Consider the following 26,516-nt stretch of genomic DNA (forward strand, 5'->3'; position numbering starts at 1 on the left):
AGTATATCTTAATGCAGTCATTATTTGAAATGAAGCACACTGTATTTAGCACTCAGGGTCAAACACTAACATAGGACAGTATGATATAAAATATTAGCAACTTACATAGTGAGTCTTCAAATTCTCTATATTGTCTGGAAAAGTATGATGGTACCCTTAAAACTTGGTTAAACTTTCTTAACTTCTGCAAATAAGAATCTTTGTGATATTCAGGTCCATGGTGATTTGGACCTAAAGAGGAAGAAAAAAACAAAATAGAAAATTGAGAGGTGGGAAATGTATGTATTGTTTTGTTTTTTATTTAGGGATATAGGTTATTATTTTAATTATCTTTTTATTTGTGAATGCAGGCATTTTCATTGGCTTGTTTGGAATCGTAATCTGTCATCTTCTGTCAAGATCTTGGTTGCACATCAGAATCATCTGTTAAAACTAGAGGAAAAAAGTCTAGGAGATTCTTATTCAGTGGTTTAGGGATGAGAATGACTGTCTCTGCTTTTAAAAAGTTTCTTCAGATGATTCTGATGTTCGCTCAGATTGTGAAGCACTGCCCTACGCAGAACTAGGGATGAAAGTGAGGCAGGAGAGGTTTCCTCTTTGTTGCATTGGGTTATCTTTAGTCTGTTTTCCTGCAGACACTGTGGAATGGGGCTCTGCTTTCCCCCTCCTCCAAGTCATTCTCAGGTTTTGCTGTCAACATCGATAGATACACCTGCAAGTCTTATTTGTCCTTAATTGGAAATAGTAGACAGTGCTGATATATAGTGGATAGTGAGATAGAGAGGTTAATGGGAATTATAGATAGTATTGAAATAAATCTAAGGTAAGAAATTGGTAATTTAAAATTCACAGGTTTTCATGTACTATATTGGAAGAGTCTGTGTAGACGTTTTCATTTTGAGGATACCTAATTTTTAAGTATAAGGATGCAAAAGACTGTTCCACATACATCACTTGCTTCCGCATTCTTTAAGAACTGATAATTTATTTGCAAAGCAATAGTAAAATGAAAAAGAGTTCTTGACCCATATTTTTAGAACTTCTCTTATGGAGTCTCTTCATGTTTTATCATGTTGAGAAATAGGGTTTGCATCTGTAAAAGGAAACAGATTAGGATTTGTAATTCTGGAATTTTCCAAGGTTGTCATGTTTTTAGTAAGTCCGTAAAATTATTAGCCTTTCGTGTCCAAAATGTCACTTTTCTAAGGATTATGAAGTATTTAATTTCCAATATGAAAATTGCAAAATGCTGACTAAAGTAAATATCTTTTTTTATGTGTGTGTGTGTGTGTGTGTGTGTGTGTGTGTGTGTGTATGTCTGAATAATGGTCACTCCTTTCTCCTAGAAGATGGGCTTCATGGGATTGTGAGCTGCACAGCTTGTGGACAACAGGTCAATCATTTTCAAAAAGATTCCATTTACAGACATCCTTCACTGCAAGTACTTATTTGTAAGGTATGTAATGATCTATTTATAATTCATTCCATAAATATTTGAATGTTTGCTGTGTATTAGATATTTGGTTTACAGTGTCAGACTTCTGGTGCATAGTGATGAATAGGATGGGCCTGGTCTCTGTCTTTGGAGGGCTTATGTGGTAATGGGGAGAACAGACATTACAAAAAGCCCAGTAAGTGCCATGATCGGGGAAGTACTGTGTAATGTGGGAACATATAGGAATCCTGTGTAATCTGGAGTTGGGTTGGGGGGCTTTATAATGGAGACGCTATAAGCTGATATCTGAGCTGTAAATAGATTAGCCTGGTGGAGTGGGATTGGCTCAGCGTATTCTAAGCAGAGGCAACATGGTATTCAAAGGCTGGTAAGTGAAGCAGAGCATGGTGTGTTGGCAAATCTAAAGAGTATACGTGTGTGCAGATGTATGTTTTATAACCTTCCCTCTCATGTATTCTGGTTACCCAAATCTCAACTCTCCATGTGGGGCAGGGTTTTGACATAAGTTGGTGATGATAGAATTAAAAATGCTTCATATGTGTTGTAGATAGTTTTAACAGTCTGTGTATACTCTTTTATTAGTGATACTGTGGAGTTAATTTTAAATATCTATAATATCAAAGTTATGATTTCCCTTACTCATTACTGCTAAGATTAATTCTGGGTTAGTTTGTTTTCCAACAAAATGCTTCCTTGAAATGCAGGAGCAGACCAGATTTTCCTCAGAGATCCAGTTCTATGTCTTTTTTTTTCTTTAAGATTTTATTTATTTATTTGAGAGTGAGAGAGCACAAGTGGGGCAGAGGCTCAGAGAAAGGAGAGAGAGAGAGAGAGTGCAGACTCCCTGCTGAGCAGAGAGCCAGATGTGGGGCTTGTCCCAGGACCCCAAGATCACAACCTGAGCTGAAGGCATATGCTTTACTGCTCCCAGGCGCCCCCTCTAAGTATTTCATTGTATGAGTTTTTGATATAGACCTACTTAAGTAGACTGAATTTACTTTTTTTTTTTTTTTTTTTTAAGCAATTTGTGTTTCTCCATTGCTTGAATTCAGTTCAACCATGAGCCTATTTAGGGGGACATGTTGTAGCTTCTAGTTTTAAAATGGGACAGTTGAATTTCATATGGTTGGATTTTTAATGTGCATTTCCTTTCTCTTTTCTAAAATATATAATTTTTTTTTCAAGGCCTAGTCTGTTGAGCCTAGCCCATTTTATTAATTGGTACTTTTCATCACTGGGCAGAGAACCTTCCCTTTCTCCAGGCTTAGTGAAAATGAATTTAAAGTCAGTCAGACTTGAATTTGAGTACCAGCTTTGCCTGTAACCTAATTGTATGACTTGAGATTTACTTACGTATTAGCCTTTTCTCTAAAATTGGGTGTACTACTTCCAGTTGTGTATAATGTTTTGAGATTTAAAGAGAATGAAACTAAATGTAGGATAGTGTTGCTTAGCCATACACAAAGCAGGTGTTTATATGTGAAGGTTACTAAATACCTGAAGTAGCAGCATCTGATACATCTTTATGTAGAGGTTTAGTAGTTCATCGTATAAAATTAGAATCCTGATTTGCCGAAATCTTTTACAAACATTATATAAAGTAGAGTGGTACTTGATGATATGGAAATCTATTTCAAGGAATTAATTTATTGAGGTATTTCTGTGTCAGGAAAGTACTAGTATGGGGTAGTGAGTGTTTTGCTTTGGTTTTCTCACACAAATACACACACTTTCCCTCGGCTTTTTTTAATGACTTGAAAATAAAGTTTTTGTCCTTTATGAATATTATGCATTTTGAATATAAAATTTCCCCTTCCCCTTTTCTTTTAATAGAATTGCTTTAAATATTACATGAGTGATGATATTAGCCGTGACTCTGATGGAATGGATGAGCAATGTAGGTAGGTAATAAATCAAGATGAACATAAATTCAGTATTGTCTACTTTTTTGGGGGAAATTCTTACATAGCATGTTACTAGATCCATTTTTTTGTTGTATCATCATTGATGTCTTTAAAGGAAGGTTATTCTTTTCTACAAAACCTTAGGTTTATGTTTAAGTTTCCAGTGAAGAATAAGCAGATGACCCAAATAACTATTAGAATTCCTGGCAGGAAAATTTAAATTGCTTTAATAATGAAAAAAATTTAGAGTGAGTTTCACTTTGGAATAATATTTTCATCTTTTAATAATTTCAGGTGGTGTGCAGAAGGTGGAAACTTGATTTGCTGCGACTTTTGCCATAATGCCTTCTGCAAGAAATGCATTCTGCGCAACCTTGGTCGAAAGGAACTCTCTGCAATAATGGATGAAAACAACCAGTGGTATTGCTACATTTGTCACCCAGAACCTTTGTTGGACTTGGTCACTGCATGTAATAGCGTATTTGAAAATTTAGAACAGTTGTTGCAACAAAATAAGAAGAAGATAAAAGTTGACAATGAAAAGAGTAATAAAGTATATGACCACACACCCAGATTTTCTCCAAAGAAAAATAGTTCCAATTGTAATGGAGAAGAAAAGAAATTAGATGATTCATGTTCTGGTTCAGTAACCTACTCTTATTCAGCACTAATTGTGCCCAAAGAGATGATTAAGAAGGCAAAAAAACTGATTGAGACCACATCTAACATGAACTCCAGTTACGTTAAGTTTTTGAAGCAGGCAGCAGATAATTCAGAAACCAGTTCTGCTATAAAGTTACGCCAGCTTAAGGCTTTTAAATCTGTGTTAGCTGATATCAAGAAAGCTCATCTTGCATTAGAAGAAGAGTTGAATTCAGAGATTCGAGCTTTGGATGCTGGAAACAAAGAGAAAAATACCAAAGAGCATAAGGTCATAGATGCTAAGTCTGAAACAAAAGTACGAAAAGGAGAAAAACCCTGTGCTTTAGAAAAAAAAGATATTTCAAAATCAGAAGCTAAACTGGCAAGAAAGCTGGTGGATAGTGAGCACATGGATCAGAATATTATAGTACAGGAACAAAGAACAAATAAAAATGCCACTGGTGAACATAAGAAATCAGATAAAAAAGAAGAACCTCAGTATGAACCTGCTAACACTTCTGAAGATTTAGACATGGATATTGTTTCTGTTCCTTCCTCAGTTCCAGAAGACATTTTTGAGAATCTTGAGACAGCTATGGAAGTTCAGAGTTCTGCTGATAATCAGGGAGATGGCAATAATGGAACTGACCAAGAACTGGAGAGTTCTGTAAAATTAAATATTACTTCAAAAGACAACAGAGGAGGTATTAAGTCAAAAACTACTGCTAAAGTAACAAAAGAATTATATGTTAAACTCACCCCCGTTTCCCTTTCTAATTCTCCAATTAAAGGTGCTGATTGTCAGGAAGTACCACAAGATAAAGATGGCTGTAAAAGTTCTGGTCTGAATCCCAAGCCAGAGAACTGTGGAGTTGGACAGGAAAAGAATGATAGTGAGCATTTATTTGAAAGTGAAGTTCCATTACTTTCAGAAGAATCCGATCTTCGAAGATCTCCACGTGTAAAGACTACTCCCTTGAGGCGACAGACAGAAATCAATCCTGCAACATCTAACTCAGATGAAGAAAGTAATGAAACAGTTAAGGAGAAACAAAAACTATCAGTTCCAATGAGAAAAAAGGATAAGCGGAATTCTTCTGACAGTGCTATAGATAATCCCAAACCTAATAAATTGGCTAAATCTAAGCAGTCGGAGATTGTGGATCAGAATTCAGATTCTGATGAAATGTTAGCAATCCTCAAAGAGGTATCCAGGATGAATCACAGTTCTTCTTCAGATACTGATATCAATGAAACTCATACAAATCATGAGAAGACTTTGTATGATTTAAAGACTCAAACAGGGAAAGATGATAAAGGAAAAAGGAAACGAAAAAGTTCTACTTCTGGTTCAGATTATGATATTAAAAAAGGAAAATCAGCTAAGAGGTCTATAATTTCTAAAAAGAAACGACAAAACCAGTCTGAATCTTCCAATTATGACTCAGAATTAGAAAAAGAGATAAAGAGTATGAGTAAAATTGGGGCTGCCAAAACAACCAAAAAAAGAGTTCCAAATAAAGAAGATTATGATTCTTCTGAAGATGAAAAACACAGAAAAAGAGGAATGGATAATCAAGGGCAGAAAAATTTGAAGACCACACAAGAAGGATCATCTGATGATGCTGAAAGGAAACGTGAGAGAGAGAATTTCACTTCAGCAGAAGGCACAGCCGATAAAGACGGGACCAACATGGACTTAAGAGATCGAATTTCTAAGAAGCAACAGTTAGGTGTTTCTTCTGATGGTGCTGATAAGCTGCCTTCAGGGAAAGAGGAGAGTTTTAATTCTCCAGAAGACAAAAAGTTTGCTGAAACTAAAGAAAAGAGTAAGCATTTGAAAACCAAATCGTGTAAGAAAGTACAGGCTGGCATATCTGACATTGCTGAGAATTTCCCAAAGAAAGAGCAGAGTGATGAGTCCTCTGAAGATGACAAAAAGCAGAGCAAAAAGGGAATTGGAGTAAAAGAAAAGAAAACTATAGACTTCAAGAAAAATGTAATTAAGATCGAACAACAGTATGAATCATCATCTGATAGCACTGAGAAATTACCCGAGGGAGAAGAAATTTCTCATTTTCCTAAAGGCATCAAACAAAATAAGAATGACACAACTTACGGAGACAAGAAAAGTAAGAAAATAAAAGATAAAACTTCTAAAAAGAAGGGTGAAATATCTGATCATACTGAGAAATTACAGGGAAAAAGAGATAGTTGTGATTCTTCAGAAGACAAAAGGAGTAAGAACGGGGCATCCAGTAGAGTGAAGAAAAGATGCAACTTGCCTGAAAAGAGTTTGAGGAAGAGACAAGATTGTTCGTCATCTGATACTGAGAAATATTCCATGAAAGAAGATGGTTGTGATTCTTCTGATAAGAGACTGAAAAGAATAGAACTGAGGGAAAGAAGAAATTTAAATTCAAAGAGAAATACCAAGGAAGTACATAGTGGCTCATCGTCTTCGGATGCTGAGGAAAGTTCTGAAGACAATAAAAAGCTGAAGAAACAGAGAACTTCAGCAAAAAAGAAGACAGGCGGTATCAAGGAGAAAATGAGAAACTCCTTAAGAACAAGCACTAAAAGGAAGCAAGCTGACATTACATCATCATCTTCTTCTGATATAGGAGATGATGATCAGAATTCTGTAGGTGAGGGGAGCAGTGATGAGCAGAAAATTAAGCCTGTGACTGAAAATTTAGTGCTGTCTTCACATACTGGATTTTGCCAATCATCAGGTATGCAAAAATAAATTAATTCATAATTTATGCTTTTACTGTCTTGAATAACTACATGGTTTAATTTTCCCTGAAGCCAGTCATATGCAAGGATACTGCATAGGAAAAGGCTCTTTAAAATTCTTTAAAGATGTACTAAAAAGCCTTCATTTATTTTTACTCCATCATTGGAAGGTATTCCAAATATTTTTAGTATTCTGTGTCAGATATACCAGGTTGGTTGGGTACCTGACAGAATTTCTTTACCAATGTTTAGTGCTTTTTCTGGAGTAATAAATAGTTTATGATGGAAAATCAGATGTGTGCCGGTAGTTTAGTAGGTATATATTTATGTAATGGAGATGTGTGCTTTGTGCTGGTATAACAGTGTGTGGAAGTTTTAACTGCCTTGCCATGCATATGGCTTTCTGTAACTTCTGTACCTAGTGTGGGGCTAGAACTCACAACCCTGAGATCAAGATCATGGTTTTACAACTGAGCCAGCCAGGCACACCTGCATATATATGACTTTTTAAATTGGACAGACTAACTTTGTGTCTGGTAAAATTTTCTGAAAATTTATTTTTTTTTAATTTTATTTATTTATTTGACAGACAGAGATCACAAGTAGGCAGAGAGGCAGGCAGAGAGAGGAGGAAGCAGGCTCCCCGCTGATCAGAGAGCCTGATGCGGGGCTCGATCCCAGGACCCTGGGATCACAACCCAAGCTGAAGGCAGAGGCTTTAACCCACTGAGCCACCCAGGTGCCCCTGAAAATTTTAAATTTACATCATTAAACCCACTGCTGCTCCTTGTCATTTTTTTCTAATCACGTGAACAGATGTTTCTGTCTATAACAGTAACAAAATAAAAGGAAAATCCAAAAAGTAGATGAATTACCTTACCCTGAGGAGATAGAGAACTAGGACAATTAGGATATGGGTCAAACAGTCAGTGTACCCCCCCCCCAAAAAAAGAGTTTTAAAAATAATTTTTATTACTGTTGCAGTTCTTAAAAATCAGTTTATAATACATGTGCGTATGTGACTTGCATTGTGTTTTTATTTAAGTTAGTAAACCTTGTCAGTTAACTAGGGACATGTTAAACTTATTCCTTCATTCATTCTAAAAATTTATTTATTTATATTACAACTCACAGCTGCTTGCTTACTTGCTTATTTATTTATTTATTTACTTTATTTCTTTAAATTTTAATTCTAGTACGTGTAATAGACAGTGTTATATTAGTTTCAGGTGTACAATATAGTGGCTCAGCAACTCTATACATTACTGTGCTCGTTATAAGTGTACTCTTAATCCCCTTCCCCAATTTCACCCATCACCTCCTTCTCTTTTGGTAACCATCCATTTGTTCTCTGTAGTTAAGAGTCTGTTATTTTGTGTTTGTCTTTTTTCTTTGTTCATTTGTTTTGTTTCTTAAATTCTACATATGAATGAAACATTAGGTATTTTTCTTTGACTTATTTAGCATTATACTCATGATTCATCCATGTTATTGCAGACAGTAAGATTTCTTTCTTTTTTTTTTAAAGATTTATTTATTTATTTATTTATCAGGGAGAGAGAGGGAGAGAGAGCGATCACAGGCAGACAGAACGGCAAGCAGAGGCAGAGGGAGAAGCAGGCTCCCTGCTGAGCAAGGAGCCCGATGTGGGACTCGATCCCAGGACGCTGGGATCATGACCTGAGCCAAAGGCAGCCGTTTAACCAACTGAGCCACCCAGGCGTCCCAGATTTCTTTCTTTTTTATGGCTAAGTAATATTCCATTGTAGAGTTATATACCACATCTTTATACATCTATCATTGGACATTTGAGTTGCTTCTATAATTTGGCTATTGTAAATAATGCTTCAATAAACTTTATAGGTGTGTTTATATCTTCATGAATTAGTGTTCTTTTTCTCTTCTTTGGGTAAATACTAGTGGAATTACTGGCTCATATAGTAATTTTGTTTTAACATTTTTTAGGAATGTTCATACTGTGTTCCACAGTAACTGCACTAGTTTGCATTCCCACCAACAGATTTCCTTTTCTCTGTCCTCACCAGAAAACTTTTTATTTCGTGTGTCTTTGATTTGAGCCATTTTGATAGGTGTCAGGTGATATCTCATTCTGGTTTTGATTTGCATTTTGCTGAAGATGAGTGATTTTGAACATCTTTTCATGTGTCTGTTGGCCAGCCTTAGGTCTTCTTTGGAAGAACATCTGTTGATGTCTTTTGCCCATTTTTAATTGGATTATTTGTGAAGTTTTTTGGTGTTGAGTTGTATAAATTCTTAATATATTTTGGATACTAGTCCTTTATTGGCTATATTGTTTGCAGGTATCTTCTCCCACTCTGTAGGTTGTCTTTTAGTTTTGTTGATTGTTTCCTTTGCTGTGCAGAAGCAGTTTATTTTGATGTGGTCCCAGTGGTTTAATTTTGCTTTTGTTTCCCTTGCCTTCAGAAGACATATCTAGAAAAAATGCTGATAAGGTCAATGTCAGAGAAATTACTGCCTATGCTCTCTCCTAGGGTTTTTATGGTTTCAGGTTTCACATTTAGGTCTTTAATCCATTTTGAATTTATTTTTGTCTATGGTATAAGAAAGTGGTCCCATTTCATTCTTTTGCATGTCACTGTCCAGTTTTCTGAACACCATTTGTTGAAGAGACTTTTTTCTATTGCATATTCTTGCTTCTGTTGAAAAAATAAATTTTGTTGAAAATTAATTGACCATATAGTGTTGAATTTAATTCTGGGCTTTCTATCCTGTTCTGTTGATCTGTGTGTCTGTTATTGTGCCAGTACTATACTGTTTTGATTACTACAGCTTTATAGTGTATCTTGAAATCTGAGATTGTGATACTTCTAAGTTTTGCTCTTCTTTTTTGAGATTGCTTTGGCTTTTTGTGGTTCCATACAAATGTTAAGATTATTTCTTCCAGTTCTGTGAAAAATGGTGCTGATATTTTGATAAGGATTGCATTAAATCTGTGGATTGCTTTGAGAAGTAGGGATGTTTTAACAGTGTTCTCCAAGTCCATGAGCATGAAAATCTCTCCATTTGTTTGTATCAACTTCAGTTTCTTTCATTAGTGTTTTATTGTTTTCAAAGTATAGTTCTTTCACCTCCTTGGTTAATTTTATTCCTAGGTATTTTGTTATTTTTGGTGCAGTTGTCAATGGGACAGTTTCTAAATTTGTAATTCATTATTAATGACATTTGTATATCATTATTAGTGTGTAGAAATGCAGTGGTTTTCTGTACATTGATTTGTATCACGTGACCTTACTGAATTCATCCATAAATTCTAGTAGTTTTTTGGTGGTTTTCTATTTACGGTTTCATGTCATCCACAAGTAATGAAGGTTTTAGTTCTTCCTTACCAGTTTGGATACTTTTTATTTGATTTTGTTTTTTGATGCCTGTGGTTAGGACTGCCAGTACTATGTTGAATAAAAGTGGTTTGAGTGGACATCTTTGTCTTACTTACAATGTTAGGGGAAAAGGTATCCGTGAACTCCATTGTGAATGTGGATTATGATGTTAGCTGTGAGTTTTTTACATATGGCCATTATTGTGTTGTGGTATGTTCCTTCTAAACCTACTTTGTTGAGAGTTTTTTTTTTTAAAGATTTTATTTATTTATTTGACAGACAGAGATCACAAGTAGGCAGAGAGGCAGGCAGAAAGAGAGAGAGAGGAGGAAGCAGGCTCTCCGCGGAGCAGACAGCCCGATGCGGGGCTCGATCCCAGGACCCTGGGATCATGACCTGAGCCAAAGGCAGAGGCTTTAACCCACTGAGCCACCCAGGTGCCCCTGTTGAGAGTTTTGATCATGAATGGATTTTATACTTTGTCAGATGCTTTTTTGCATCTGTTGAAATGAACATATGTTTCTTAGCCTTTCTCTTATTGACATGAGGTATCACATTGGTTGATTTGCAAATATTAAATCACCTTTGCAGCCCAGGAATAAATCCTACCTGATTGTGTGAGTGATTTTTTCAATGTATTGTTGGATTCTGTTTGCTAACATTTTTTTAAAAATATTTATTTATTTATTTATTCATTCATTCATTCATTTGACAGACAGAGATCACAAGTAGGCAGAGAGGCAGGCAGAGAGGAGGGGAAGGCAGGCTCCCCGCTGAGCTTACAGCCAGATGCGGGGCTGGATCCCAGGACCCTGGGATCATGACCTGAGCTGAAGGCAGAGGCTTTAGCCCACTGAGCCACCCAGGTGCCCCCCTGTTTGCTAATATTTTGTGGAGGATTTTTGCATCTGTGTTCTTCAGAGATATGACTTATAGTTCTCTTTTTTAGGAATATCTTTATCTGGCTTTTGTATCAGGGTAATGCTGACTTTGTAGAGTAAATTTGGAAGCTTTCATTTGTCTTCCATTTTTTGAATAATTTGAGAAGAATTGGGTATTAACTTCTTAAAATATTTAGTAGAATTCACCTGTGAAGGCATGTGGTTCTGGACTTGTGTTTTATGGGAGTTTTTTGATTAATAATTCAGTTTCACTGTTGCCAGTCTGTTCAAATGTTAAATTTCTTTGTGAAGAAGTTTTGGGAGGTTATATTTCAAGAAATTTATCCATTTCTTCTATTTTGTTCAATTTGTTAGCATATAATTTTTCATAATATTCTCTTACAGTCCTTTTTATTTCTGTGGTGTCCATTATTATTTCTCCTCTTTCATTTTTTATTTTGTATGGGTCCTGTCTTATTTTTTTGATGTGTCTGGATAGCAGTTTAACAGTTTTGTTGGTCTTTTCAAAGAACCAGCTTCTCGTTTCATTGATCCATTGATTTTTTTTCTGAGTTTGAATTTTGTTTATGCTCTGAACTTTAATATTTCTTCCTCCCACAGGTTTTGGGTTTCATTTGTTCTTTTTGTAGTTTCCTTAGGTGTAAGGTTATGTTGTTTATTTGAGTTTTTTCTTCTTAAGGTAGGCTTGTATTGTTACAGAGTTCTCTCTTAGAATAGCTTCTGCTGCATGCCAAAGATTTTGGAGCATTATGGTTTCATTTTCATTTTTTTTGATTTCCTCTTTGATATCTTGGTTGACACATTCATTGTTTAGTAGTGTGTATTTAACCTCTGTATATTTGTATTCTTGCAGGTTTTTTCTTGTGGTTGATTTCTAGTTTCATAGCATCGTGGTTAGAAAAGGTGGATGGTATAACTTTGATCTTTTTGAATTTGTTAAAATTTGTTTTGTGGCCTAACATGTGATCTAGTCTGGAGAATGTTCCATGTGCACATGCAAAGGATTATGTTCTCTTTTAGAATGGAATGTTCTGACTATATGTTAGATCGATCTGGTCCAGTATGCCCTTCAAAGCTACTGTTTTCATGTTGATTTCAGTTTGAATGATGTAAGTGGGGAGTTAAAGTCCTCTGCTGTTACTATGTTACCATTGATTACTTTTTTTGTTATTAGCTGTTTTATATTTTTGGGTGTTCCAGTGTTGGGTTCATAAATGGGTTTATGGTTATCTTTCTGGGTTGTACTACTTATGATTATATATTATCCTTTCTTGTCTCTTGTTAGAGTCTTTTAAAAGTTTGGTTTTTCCATTACGTGTATTGCTACCTGGCTTTCTTTTTACATCTATTTGCATGCTAAATATTTTTCCATCCCTTTACTTTATGTCTTTATGTCAGAAGTGAGTTTTTTATTGGTATCATATAGGTAGGTCTTGCTTTCTTATCTATTCAGTCACTCCATTTTTTGATTGGAGCAGTTAGTCCAATTACATTCAAAGTAATTATTGGTAGGCACGTATTGCCGTTTTGCTACTTGTTTTATGTTTGTTTTTGTAGTTTTTTTCTGTTCTTTTCCTCTCTGGCTCTCTTCTGTGATTGCTGGCTTTATTAGTGTATGCTTGGATTCCTTTCTCTTCATTGTTTTCTGTATTAGTTGTTTCTGATTTGTGGTTGTCATTAGTTTTATATAAAAGTTTTTCTGTATGTAGCAGTCTATATTAAGTTAATGGTTGCTTAAGTTTGAATGTACTAAATTTTTACCCCCTCCCCTCCGTGTTTTAGATATATACTTTATTTCCTTGTAGTTCCTAAATTTTTAACTGATTTTTATTGGTATTTACTTAATTGTACTGCTTTAGTGCTACCTACTTTTCTTACTCATAATTACTGTCTTACTTTTCCACTCAGAGAATCCCCTTTAATATTTCTTGTACAGCTGGTTTAGTTGTGACGAGTTCCTTTATTTGTCTGGGGAACTCTTTTTCTTTCTTTCTGTTCTGAATGATTGTCTTGCTGGAGAGAGTATTCATGGTTATAGTTTTGTTTTCCTTCACTACTTTGAATATATCATGTCAGTCTCTTCTGGCCTGCAAAGTTTCTTCTGAAAAAATATGCTTGTATGTTTTCCCTTGCTTGTACCTGTTTTCTTTTCTCCTGTTGCTTTTAAAATTCCCTTTTTATCACTACATTTTCCTATTTTAATTAATATATGTCTTGGTATGGACTTTTTGGGGGTTGATTTTATTGGGGTTTCTTTGTGCCTTCTTTTTTTGATTTTATTTTTAAGATTTTATTTATTTATTTGACAGAAAGATCACAAGTAGGCAGAGATGCAGGCAGAGAGAGAGAGAGGAGGAAGCAGGCTCCCCGCTGAGCAGAGAGCCCTATGTGGCTCAATTCCCGGGCTCGATTCAAGGACCCTGGGATCATGACCTGAGCTGAAGGCAGAGGCTTTAACCCACTGAGACCCAGGCGCCCCTCTTTGTGCCTTCTGAATCTGGATATATGTTTCCCTCCCCAATTTGGGAAGTTTTCATCTATTTTTTCTTTAAGTAAATTTCTGCCCCTTTTTCTTCCTCATGTCTTTCTGGGGTCCTTATAATGTGCCTGTTACCATGCTTGACTGTGTTACTGAATTACTTAAGTATACTTTCATTTTTTATTATTTTCTTTCTCCCTTCTGTTCACCTTGATAGCTTTCTTTTACTCTGCTTTGTAGGTCACTGGTCCATTCTTCTACTTCCTCTATTGTACTATTTTTTAAAATTTTTTATTTTTTATAAACATATATTTTTATCCCCAGGGGTACAGGTCTGTGAATCGCCAAGTTTACACACTTCACAGCACTCACCAAAGCACATACCCTCCCCAATGTCCATAATCCCACCCTCCTCTCCCAACCCCCCTCCCCCCAGCAACCTTCAGTTTGTTTTGTGAGATGGAGTCACTTATGCTTTGTCTCCCTCCCAATCCCATCTTGTTTCATTTATTCTTCACCTACCCCCTTAGCCCCCCATGTGGCATCTCCACTTCCTCATATCAGGGAGATCATATAATAGTTGTCTTTCTCTGCTTGACTTATTTCACGAAGCATGATACCCTCTAGTTCCATCCACATTGTCGCAAATGGCAAGATTTCATTTCTTTTGATGGCTGCATAGTATTCCCTTGTGTATATATACCACATCTTCTTTATCCAATCATCTGTTGATGGACATCTAGGTTCTTGCCATAGTTTGGCTATTGTAGACATTGCTGCTATAAACATTGGGGTGCACGTGACCCTTCAGATCACTACGTTTGTATCTTTAGGGTAAATACCCAGTAGTGCAATTGCTGGGTCATAGTGTAGTTCTGTTTTCAAAATTTTGAGGACCCTCCATGCTGTTTTCCAGAGTGGTTGCACCAGCTTGCATTCCCGCCAACAGTGTAGGAGGGTTCCCCTTTCTCCGCATCCTCGCCACCATCTGTCATTTCCTGACTTGTTGATTTTAGCCATTCTGACTGATGTGAGGTGACATCTCATTGTGGTTTTGATTTGTATTTCCCTGATGCCGCGTGATGTGGGGCACTTTCTCATGTGTCTGTTGGCCATCTGGATGTCTTCTTTGCAGAAATGTCTGTTCATGTCTTCTGCCTATTTCTTGATTGGATTATTTGCTCTTTGGGTGTTGAGTTTGCTAAGGTCTTTATATATTTTGGACACTAGTCCTTTATCTGATATGTCGTTTGCAAATATCTTCTCCCATTCTGTCAGTTGTCTTTTGATTTTGTTAACTGTTTCCTTTGCTGTGCAAAAGCTTTTGATCTTGATGAAATCCCAATAGTTCATTTTTGCCCTTTCTTTCCTTGCCTTTGGTGATGTTTCTAGGAAGATGTTGCTGTGGCTGAGGTCGAAGAGGTTGCTGCCTGTGTTCTCCTCAAGGATTTTGATGGATTCCTTTCTCACATGGAGGTCCTTCATCCATTTTGAGTCTATTTTCGTGTGTGGTGTAAGGAAATGGTCCAATTTCATTTTTTTGCATGTGGCTGTCCAATTTTCCCAACACCATTCATTGGAGAGGCTATCTTTTTTCCATTGGACATTCTTTCCTGCTTTGTCAAAGATTAGTTGAACATAGAGTTGAGGGGCTATTTCTGGGCTCTCTATTCTGTTCCATTGATCTATATGTCTGTTTTTGTGCCAGTACCATGCTGTCTTGATGATGACAGCTTTGTAATAGAGCTTGAAGTCTGGAATTGTGATGCTACCCACTTTGGCTTTGCTTTTCAATATTCCTTTGCCTATTCGAGGTCTTTTCTGGTTCCATATAAATTTTAGGATTATTTATTCCATTTCCTTGAAAAAAATGGATGGTATTTTTATAGGAATTGCATTAAATGTGTAGATTGCTTTAGGTAGCAAAGACATTTTCACAATATTTGTTCTTCCAGTTCAGGAGCATGGAAAATGTTTCCATTTCTTTGTGTCTTCCTCAATTTCTTTCGTGAGTACTTTATAGTTTTCTGAGTATAGGTTCTTAGCCTCTTTCTTTAGGTTTATTCCTAGGTATCTTATAGTTATGGGTGCAATTGTAAATGGGACTGACTCCTTAATTTCGCTTTCTTCTGTCTTGTTGTTGGTGTAGAGAAATGCAACTGATTTCTGTGCATTGATTTTATATCCTGACACTTTACTGAATTCCTGAACAAGTCCTAGCAGTTTTGGAGTGGAGTCTTTTGGGTTTCCCACATACAGTATCGTATCATCTGCAAAGAGTGATAGTTTGACTTCTTTGCCAATTTGGATGCCTTTAATTTCCTTTTGTTGTCTGATTGCTGAGGCTAGGACCTCTGGTACTATGTTGAATAGCAGTGGTGATAATGGACATCCCTGCCGTGTTCCTGACCTTAGCGGAAAAGCTTTCAGTTTTTCTCCATTGAGAATGATATTTGCTGTGGGATTTTCATAGCTGGCTTTGATAATATTGAGGTATATGCCCTCTATCCCTACACTCTGAAGAGTTTTGACTAGGAAGGGATGCTGTACTTTGTGAAATGCTTTTTTAGCATCTATTGAGAGTATCATATGGCTCTTTTTCTTACTTTTATTTATGTGTTGTATCACATTGATTCATTTGCGGATGTTGAAGAAACCTTGCAGCCCTGGAATAAATCCCACTTGGTCGTGGTGAATGATCCTTTTAATGTACTGTTGGATCGTATTGGCTAGTATTTTGGTGAGAATTTTCGCATCTGTGTTTATCAAGGATATTGCTCTGTAGTTCTCTTTTTTGATGGGATCCTTGTCTCATTTTGGGATCAAGGTGATGCTGGCCTCATAAAATGAGTTTGGAAGTTTTCCTTCCATTTCTATTTTTTGGAACAGTTTCAGGAGAATAAGAATTAGTTCTTCTTTAAATGTTTGGTAGAATTCTCCTGGGAAGCCACCTGGCCCTGGGCTTTTGTTTGTTTGGATTTTTTTTTAAAGATTTTATTTATTTATTTGACAGAGATCAAAAGCAGACAGAGAGGCAGGCAGAGAGAGAGAGGAGGAAGCAGGCCCCCCACTGAGCAGAGGAGCCCCATGCGGGGCTCGATCCCAGGACTCTGAGATCATTACCTGAGCCGAAGGCAGCGGCTTAACCCACTGAGCCACTCAGGCGTCCCTTGTTTGGAGATTTTTGATGACTGTTTCAGTCTCCTTACTGGTTATGGGTCTATTCAGGTTTTCTATTTCTTCCTGGTTCAGTTGTGGTAGTTTATATGTCTCTAGGAATGCATCCATTTCTTCCAGATTGTCAAATTTGTTTGCGTAGAGTTGCTCATGGTATGTTCTTATAATTGTTTGTATTTCTTTGGTGTTAGTTGTGATCTCTCCTCTTTCATTCATGATTTTATTTATTTTGGTCCTTTCTCTTTTCATTTTGATAAGTCTGGCCAGGGGTTTATCAATCTTATTTTTTCAAAGAACCAGCTCCAAGTTTCGTTGATTTGCTCTATTGCTTTTTTGGTTTCTATTTCATTGATTTCTGCTCTGATCTTTATGATTTCTCTTCTTTTGCTGGGTTTAAGGTTTCTTTCTTGTTCTTTCTCCAGCTCCTTTAGGTGTAGGGTTAGGTTGTGTACTTGAGACCTTTCTTGTTTCTTGAGAAAGGCTTGTACTGCTATATATTTTCCTCTCAGGACTGCCTTTCCTGTGTCTCACAGATTTTGAACCATTAATTTCCTGGTTGACCCATTCATTCTTTAAAAGTATGCTGTTTAGTCTCCATGTATTTGGGTTCTTTCCAACTATCCTCTCTTGTAATTGAGTTCTAGCTTCAGAGCATTGTGCTGTGAAAATATGCAGGAAATGATTCCAATCTTTTGATACCAGTTGAGACCTGATTTAGGACCCAGGATGTGAACTATTCTGGAGAACGTTCCATGTGCACTGGAGAAGAACGTGTATTCTGTTGCCTTGGGATGAAATGTTCTGAATATATCTGTGATGTCCATCTGGTCCAGTGTGTCATTTAAGGCCTTTATTTCCTTGCTGATCTTTTGCTTGGATGATCTGTCCATTTCAGTGAGGGGAGTGTTAAAGTCCCCTACTATTATTGTATTATTGTTGATGTGTTTCTTTGATTTTGTTATTAATTGGTTTATATAGTTGGCTGCTCCCACGTCAGTGGCATAGATATTTAAAATTGTTAGATCTTCTTGTTGGACAGACCCTTTGAGTATGATATAGTGTCCTTCCTCATCTCTTATTATAGTCTTTGGCTTAAAATCTAATTGATCTGATATAAGGATTGCCATTCCTGCTTTTTTCTGATGTCCATTAGCATGGTAAATTCTTTTCCACCCCCTCACTTTAAATCTGGAGGTGTCTTCGGGACTAAAATGAGTTTCTTGTAGGCAACATATAGATGGGTTTTGTTTTTTTATCCACTCTGATACCCTGTGTCTTTTGATTGGGGCATTTAGCCCATTTACATTCATGGTAAGTATTGAGATATTAATTTAGTGCCATTGTATTGCCTGAAAGGTGACTGTTACTTTATATTGTGTCTGTTCCTTTCTGATCTACTACTTTTAGGGTCTCTCTTTGCTTAGAGGACCCCTTTCAATATTTCCTGTAGAGCTGGTTTGGTGTTTGCAAATTCTTTTAGTTTTTGTTTGTCCTGGAAGATTTTTATCTCTCATTCTATTTTCAATGATAGCCTAGCTGGATATAGTATTCTTGGCTGCATGTTTTTCATTTAGTCTCTGAATATATCATGCCAGCTCTTTCTGGCCTTCCAGGTCTCTGTGGATAAGTCTGGTGCCAATTTAATATTTTTACCATTGTATGTTACAGACTTCTTTTCCTGGGCTGCCTTCAGGATTTTCTCTTTGTCACTAAGATTTGCAAATTATATTATTAGGTGACGGGGTGTGGACCTATTCTTGTTGATTTTGAGGGGTGTTCTCTGCACCTCCTGTATTTTGATGCTTGTTCTCTTGGCCATATTAGGGAAATTCTCCAATAATTCTTTCTAATATACCTTCTGTTCCCCTCTCTCTTTCTTCTTCTTCTGGAACCCCAATTATTCTAATGTTGTTTCATCTTATGGTGTCACTTATCTCCCAAATTCTTCCCTCGTGGTCCAGTAGCTGTTTGTCCCTCTTTTGCTCAGCTTCTTTATTCTTTGTCATTTGGTCTTCTACATCGCTAATTCTTTCTTTTGTCTCATTTATCCTAGCAGTGAGAGCCTCCATTTTTTATTGCACCTCATAAATAGCTTTTCTGATTTCAACTTTGTCATGTTTAGCTCTTTTATTTCTCCAGAAAGGGCTTTTATATCTCCTGAGTGGGTTTCTCTAATATCTTCCCAGCTAGAACCTTGAGAATCGTCATTCTGAACTCTAGATCTGACATATTACCAGTGCCTGTATTAATTAGGTCCCTAGCCTTCGGTACTGCTTCTTGTTCTTTTTTTTTTTTTTTCTTTTGTGGTGAATTTTTCAGCCTTGCCATTTTGTCCAGATAAGAGTATATGAAGGAGCAAGTAAAATAGTAAAAGGGTGGCAGTGATGCCAGGAAAATACACTTTAATCATATCAGAAGAGATCCCAAATCATGGGGGGGTGAAAGGGGATAAAAAGAGGTTCAGGGAAAAAAAAGAAACAGTTAAGAAAACGAATAAAGAAGAAAATATAAAAAAGGATAATATTTATATATGTATATATATATATTAGATAAACTAGTTAAAAATGTTAAAAAAGAAAAGGGTAAAGTTAAAAATTTAGCAGAAGAAGAAAACAAAAATTGAAAAAAAATTAATTTAACTGCAAGACTAAAGAATAATGGGGAGAAAGGCATGAGTTCCGTGCTTTGCTTTCTCCTCTTCTGGAAATCTGCTGTTCTCCTTGGTATTGAACCTGCACTCCTTCGTAGGTGAACTTGGTCCTGGTTGGATTTCTTGTTGATCTTCTGAGGGAGAGGCCTGTTGTAGTGATTCTCAAGTGTCTTTGCTGCAGGCGGAATTGCACCGTCCTTACCAGGGGCCGGGCTGAGTAATCAGCTCGGGTTTGCTTTTGGGAGCTTTTGTTCCCAGAATGCCTTCTGTAGTGTTCTGGAGGATGGGAATGAAAATGGCGGCCTCCCAGTCTCTGGCCTAGAGGAGCCGAGAGCTCGGGGCCCCACTCCTCAGTGCGCCCTCAGAGAATAGCACCCAATTACTCCCATCTCCCTGGCCTCCGGCCGCGCTCCGAGCTCACCGAGCCTGCGACTGGTTCAAGGTAACCCTGAGGTGAGAGCTCACTCCTCAGCTCTGTCTCTGTAGCCGGCTTCCCTGTTCTAATACCTGCAAGCTCTGCGACACTCAGCCACCCTCGATCCTTCTGTGACCCTCTGGGACTTTAGGCCACACTGACCCCGCTTGGGCTGCACCCCGTTTTAGCCTCTGGAGCGATGTCCCTCATCGGAACAGACTTTTAAAAGTCCTGATTTAGTGCTCTGTTGCTCTGCTGCTTGCCGGGAGTTGGCCCCTCCCACCGTGGTCTTTGTCTTTGGATTCACTTCTCCTCCAGTCCTACCTTTCAGAAAGTGGTTGATTTTCTGTTTCTAGAGTTGCTGTTCTTCTATTTGATCTCCCATTGGATTTGTAAGTGTTTTCAATCTTTAGATAAGCTATCTAGCTGATCTCCTGCTGCCTGATGTAGTCTCTGCCTGCTCCTTCTCCGCCATCTTGACTGCCCTTTATTGTACCATTTATTCTCTCTAATATATATTCAATTTTAGTTACTGAGTTCTTTGTTTCTTATTGGTTTTGTTTTCTACCTCTTTATTTTTTTTCTACTTCTTTGTTGAGTATCTCAGTGAGGTTCTCCACTCTTTTCTCAATTCTGGTGAGTATCTTTATGACCATTAATTTAAATTCTCCTTTAGGCGTATTACTTATCTCTGTTTTGTTTAGCTCTCTTGCTGTGGTTTTGTCATGTTCTTTCAGTTGGGACATATTCCTTCTTCTCCTCATATTGTCCAGTTCTCTGTGTTTTTTTCTACATGTTAGCCACATGCTCTTGTAAGTAGTGGTCTTATGAAGAGCAGGTTCTGTAGTGCCCTACAGTGTGGTGTCCTTGACATGTGACACTTCTGGATTGCCTGCTTTGGGTGTTGTTTTACCTTAATTTTATGGGTGAGCCTTTTTTGCCTTCATTCTATTCATCTGCAATGGCTCTGTTTGTCTCTTGTGGGCAGGGTTTGGTCCCTGTGTTCTTATGGGCCAGCCTGATGTTTGCCTTGGGCTTGAGTTGAGTCATGCCAGCCATTTATCAGAAATGTGGTAGCTCAGAACTACAGGGTGTTCTCCCCACATTGTCTCCTGAGAAGTTTTGTTTTGTTTTGTTTTTAAAGATTTTATTTATTTATTTGACAGAGATCACAAGTAGGCATTGAAACAGGCAGAAAGAGAGGAAGGAAGCAGGCTCTCGGCTGAGCAGAGAGCTCGAAGCGGGGTTCAATCCCAGGATTCTGGGATCATGACCTGAGGCGAAGGCAGAGGCCTTAACCCACTGAGCCTCCCGGGTGCCCCTCCTGAGAAGTTTTTGTTGGTAGCCTGAGCCTGCGATCAGACTAGATGTCTGCCCTCACCCTGCTCCTGGGGCACAGTTTTGACTCATGTTTGTCCTTATTCTTTCCTCTGCTCCTGGGCAGGAGTCATTTTGAAGTGGTGCTGGCCACTCTTGGGGCTGTAAGCACACTGCCTAGTTTGTGTCACTTCTTTGGATGGTCTTCTGCTAAGGGTATGTTGGTGGGGGCTGTCTGTAAAAGAACATGGGGGCAGGTTTTGTGTGGTGCCGGGAACATCGATGCCACTCCCATGTGGAAGATGTCTTGCAGGCAACTGATTAAACTGTCCATAGTGCAGACTGGTGTGGAGGGGATAAGTCTACAGAAGACATAGTGGGGTGGGCCATACTTTCAGCAAGGTATGTCTAGAGAGTTAGTGCTATCCTGGTTCCTGTAGGAGTCGTGAGGGAAATGACACCTGCCAGCTTTTTGGTCTTGCAGATCTCTCCCAGTTATCCCTGCCCTTGCAGTACATGCTCTGAAGTTAGTAAAGAAACCACCTTCTCATATACCCCAGGCCCTTCTCAAACTGCTGTTTGTATGCTGTATCTCAGTGGGGTTGGTTTGTTGTGCTGTCTCTTAAGGATGGGGACTCAATTTCCTACTGCTCCCTGGTTCTTCCAAAGTGGAGCCTGCTGATTTTTAATATTTAATGTGTGAAGTCCCACCCATTGTAAGTTCTTGGAAAGTTAGGTCCCTCTGGTTTTGAAAGCCAAATGTGATTGAGATTTGCCTCCCAGTGTGTGGGTCTTCCATGCCTGGGGTGCATAGGATGGGGTCTGCTCTTCTTCTCTGTATGTGTCCGTGGCATCCTTCCTTTCCTCTGACAGCTCCACAGGTCACTTTGCCTTCCACTCCATCTTCATCCTTTCTACCCTCTTTATGGTGGCCTTGTCTGTACATTTAGCTGTGGAGAGTCTGTCAGTCTTCAGATCATGTTCTTTTATTTGCACTGATGTGGCTGTTATGTAGATGTAACCACAGAATAAGGTTAACCTGGGACCCCTCTGCTCCACCATCTTCAGAGAAATCCACCTGAACTTTATTTTTAAAAATTTATAAAGGAGATTTTAGATATAAATGTGTTCCTAGCAGGGCCAGAATGTTTAAATTTTCACTTTATCCCAGTTGGGCTTTGTGCATTTAATTTGAATATTTCTTTTTAAAATTTTTATTTATTTTTATTTTTATTTCTTTAAAAGATTTTATTAGAGAGAGAGAGGAGAGAGAATCAGTGGCGGGTGGGTGGGGCAGAGGGAGAGGGAGAAGCAGACTCCCTGCTAAGCAAGAAGCCTGACACAGGGCTCCATCCCAGCATCCTGGGATCATGACCTGAGCTGAAGGCAGACACTTAACCAGCTGAGTCACCCAGACATCCCTGAATGTTGCTTTTAAATAAAACTTTACATTCCTTATATGGAATGTTTATCTGATGAGTTGTTTTGAAAAGCAGGCGTGATTTTCATAGCATATTCTGTTTAATGCATTGCTGGATCAGATGCCTGTATGGATTTTTGCCTGTATGGCTTTTAACTACTGTCCCCAAAATGGTCAGACCCAGTGTGTTTCAGAATTTTCAAGTTTTAGAAAGATAGTATCAATTAGTTAGCATATATTATGTAATAGATCCAATTGCTTATGAGGCAACACTCCCATAATTAAACAAATTAGTATTTTTGCAGCAAAACATGTGAACATTCATACTTAAAGGAATAAACAGTTTAGATCAGGTTTTGCTGCCAAATGAACTTTGGCAACAATTTGTAAACTTAGTTCTGAGAGCCTTGATTTAAGAATTTTGGTTGACCCTTGAAGAATGTAGAGGTTAGGGATGCTCATCCTCTGTTCAGTCAAAAACCGATGTTTAGCCTTTCACTTTTCAAATACTTAACTCTTAATAGCCTGGTGTTGACTGGAAGCCTTACCAATGACATAAATAGATGATTAATACGTATTTTGTATATTTTATATACTATTTTATTTCATTAAAGTAAGCTAGAGAAAAGGAAATAACAAGAAAATCATAAGGAAGAGAAAATAGTTACATTGGTGTACTGCAGAAAAGAAATCCATGTATAAATGGACTTGTGCAGTTCAAAGCCATGTTCAAGGCTCAGCTATATGGTAGTATAAGAGATTGTATTCAAAGTACCATCTAATACTTACTTTGATATCATATCAGTGTTTTGTTATCAGGTTTGTTGGGAAAGCTCTTATTAAGGATTAGAGTATAAGAATAATAAATTGTGAGTTATGGAGTATTCTCATTGGCAAATTGTAGGCTATTGAGTTATCTTAAACTTTGGAAAACTGATTTCCATCATTAAACAGCTTCCCTAGTGAAATCAGCATGTTTGATTTCAATTGCTAATTTTCATTTCCCCAAAACACATATGAGAGGATTCCACGATATATCTCTCCTGTTTGGAACTATTAATACATAGTGTAATAAGTAGTATGTATTCATTGGATCTTAAGAAGAGATGGCAGTGTATGGCAAATACTTGTAGAGTGCATTTCTCAATAATTCCTTACCTGAGCACTGGTGTAGATCACTGTGTTCCATTTTGATCATTGTGTTCCATGTAACTTTGTTCTGAAGGATCATCATGCTGTTTAGGAGGTGATCCTTTTTTCATGCATGTATATCCACAGAAGCCTTGAGAATTGAGCTCTTCTGCAGATGCCAGTCTCTCAACTGTTTGGTGGAATAAGCCCAGCCTTGTTCTTTGGATTGGATTTTCTTTACCCTGGATATTTCTTGGAACTGATTACTTTAGATGATAAAAAGAAGATAATTTTGCTCGGGAATTAACATGTCTAAAAATGGGCCTTTGTAAAAATGTTTAAGCAGAAAAGATTATGAAGGGTTGAAAATAAGCACTATAAAAAGTACTGTGTTTTTTTAAAAGATTTTATTTATTTATTTGACAGACAAGATCACAAGTAGGCAGAGAGGCAGGTGGAGGGAGGGGAAGCAGGCTCCCTGCTGAGCAGAGAGCCTGATGCCAGGCTCAGTACCAGGATCCTGAGATCATGACCTGAGCCACCCAGGTACCACAAAAATACTGTTTCAAGAAAAGTTTGGGTGTGAGCCAAAAGATAAGTGGCATTCCTTTTACTTTAATTTTTTTTTTTTTACAGATTTTATTTATTTGTCAGAGAGAGAGTGCACAAGATCTTGGGAATGCACAAGGGTGTTGGCAGGTAGAAGGAGAAACAGGCTCCCCATTGAGCAAGAAGCTCTATGCATAAGTGGCATTCCTTAATAATTTGTTTATATGCATATATAAACATAGTATATTTTCCCAATGTGTCGAGCTTAATTAAGGGAACAATATTTTTGAACTTTTAAAAGGGCTCCCCTGCTCCCATATGTTTAGGTGATTCCAGTTTATTCAGCCATAGTTGGGTATCCTATTATGAGGTATAATAGTTTACTAGAAAAATTGGGACTTGAGAATGACATGAGCAACCAGAGTGAAGAATATGGTCCTAGAATATTGCAGTCCAGTGAACAAGATAGATATAGATAAGTCATTATTTAAAAAAACACCAGAAGAAACATATAAAACTAAAATGGGGCTATGTAATAAACAGCAAGTGGGCCATTTAATCTAAATATTAGAGGAAGACTTAGAGGAACAGGTGACATTTGAACTCAACTTTGAAGGGTGTGTCAGATTTTGAAAAGTGCATTAGGGGAATGACAGTAATATTACTAGTAATATTTCATTTGAAGACTGGTCTGCTTGAGGTATTTATTGTGAGTTTGGTAGGATATTCCAAGATTTATTTTTGCCTTTCTGTATTTAGCATATTTCTGTCCTGAACCTATACCTTTCTGTGTTCTTTATGGATCTTTTTCCTCCCACCATGTTCTCTGTATATTTATTTTATTATAAAGCAGTTTTATTTTTTTGAGTTTTATTTATTTATTTTAGAGAAGAGAGAGAGCTTGAGCTGGGGGAGGGAGAGGGAGAGAGAATCTCAAGGAGTTTCCATGCTTAGCACAGAGCCTGATGTGGGGCTCAGTCTCATGACCCTGAGATCATGACCTGAGTTGAAATCAAGAGTCAGACACAACTGACTGAGCTACCCCAGTGCCCTCAAAGCAGTGAATATACAGAAAAGTTTGTCATTAACATTGTAGTGTGTTTGCTTTATCACATATCTGTTTATATATCCTTCTGTTTATCCATCAGTGTACCTATTTTTTTTTTTTTTGCCTTTTAACTGTTCATTTTGAATTAATTATAAATTCACGGGACATTGCAAAAAAATATACATACATATATACATACATATATATATATATATATACACACACATATATATATATATATATATATATATATATATATATATATATATATATATATATGGGGCGGTCTGGAACAATATCCTTCATTGAGTTTCCCCCAGTGGTGACATCTTGTATAACTGTAATACAGTATCAAATCCAGGAAGCTGAAGAGTTACTGCAGAGTTCACCAGTTTTTCCATGCACTGATTTGTTTCTGTGTGTATGTATATGTAAGTATAGTTCTGTGCAGTTACCACATGTGTAGCTTTTTATAACCAGTACTACAGCCAAGATACTCAACTTATTCCATTACCACAAGGTTCCCTTGTACTACCCTTATACACATCCCCATGCTTATCCCTATTCTTAACCCCTGACAAGTGTTAATTTCATTTTTATCTCTAATTTTGTTACTTTGGGGTGGAATCATGGAGTGTGTTACCTTTAGAGATTGGCTTTTTTCACTCAATGTAATGCCGTTGAAATCCTTGATGCATTTCAAAATAAATGGTAAATAAACATCAGTGTACTGTTCCCTAATTATTTCAGCCTAATTATTTCAGCCTACATAGTATTAATTAGAGGTCAGTATGTAAGTTTGTTTTTCAGGTAAATTTTATATACAGTGAAGAGCACCAATCTTAACCTCTTTAGATTTTTAATCAAAGGATAGTAGTGTGGCTTTTTAGAAGGAAATCTATACTTATACTGTACTTGAATATATTTCTGGATAATTCTGATCATGACTATGATACAGATTTAAGTATATTTTACTTCCTACTACCAAAATATTAATAGCAATTTTATTATTCTTCAGTTTTAACAGGTTAAGACATCTGTTAACTTCAAACTTAAAATGGATCACTACAAAGCTAATTTCAGCAAGAAAGTTATGGTACTGTGTTGCTAGATTGATGAAGACTTGTTACTGGGAAGGATTAGCTTTAAAACTGTTGTATACTGGGAAGGAACTTTGCAATATATAAAATCCAACTATTGTTTTACTGCTGGTACTTCATAAATTCCCCATTGTGCTTTCCCTGTACATTTTTTACTCATGTTTTGGAACCAGAGTACAGTTTAGAACCCACTAGGTGTTCTGACGTTTTTGGCTTTCAGTTTTATTT

General features: G+C 37.2%; 1 protein-coding gene across 5 annotated transcripts in view; it reads left to right on the top strand.

Moving 5' to 3' along the window:
• Nucleotides 1-26,516, top strand: part of ATRX (ATRX chromatin remodeler) — a 293,312-nt gene that overhangs the window by 84,682 nt on the left and 182,114 nt on the right. For 3 of the 5 annotated variants that reach the window (XM_082716012.1, XM_082716016.1, XM_082716014.1), the window contains 3 exons: nucleotides 1,347-1,456; nucleotides 3,290-3,357; nucleotides 3,655-6,737. In XM_082716012.1, coding sequence (XP_082572138.1) covers nucleotides 1,347-1,456; nucleotides 3,290-3,357; nucleotides 3,655-6,737 — 3,261 coding nt within the window. The remainder of the gene's footprint in view (nucleotides 1-1,346; nucleotides 1,457-3,289; nucleotides 3,358-3,654; nucleotides 6,738-26,516) is intronic. The other 2 variants (XM_082716013.1, XM_082716015.1) reach the window with 1 other exon arrangement.

Source organism: Mustela nivalis, assembly GCF_964662115.1.
Source record: "Mustela nivalis genome assembly, chromosome: X".
In the NCBI taxonomy this organism is placed as follows: Eukaryota; Metazoa; Chordata; class Mammalia; order Carnivora; family Mustelidae; genus Mustela; species Mustela nivalis.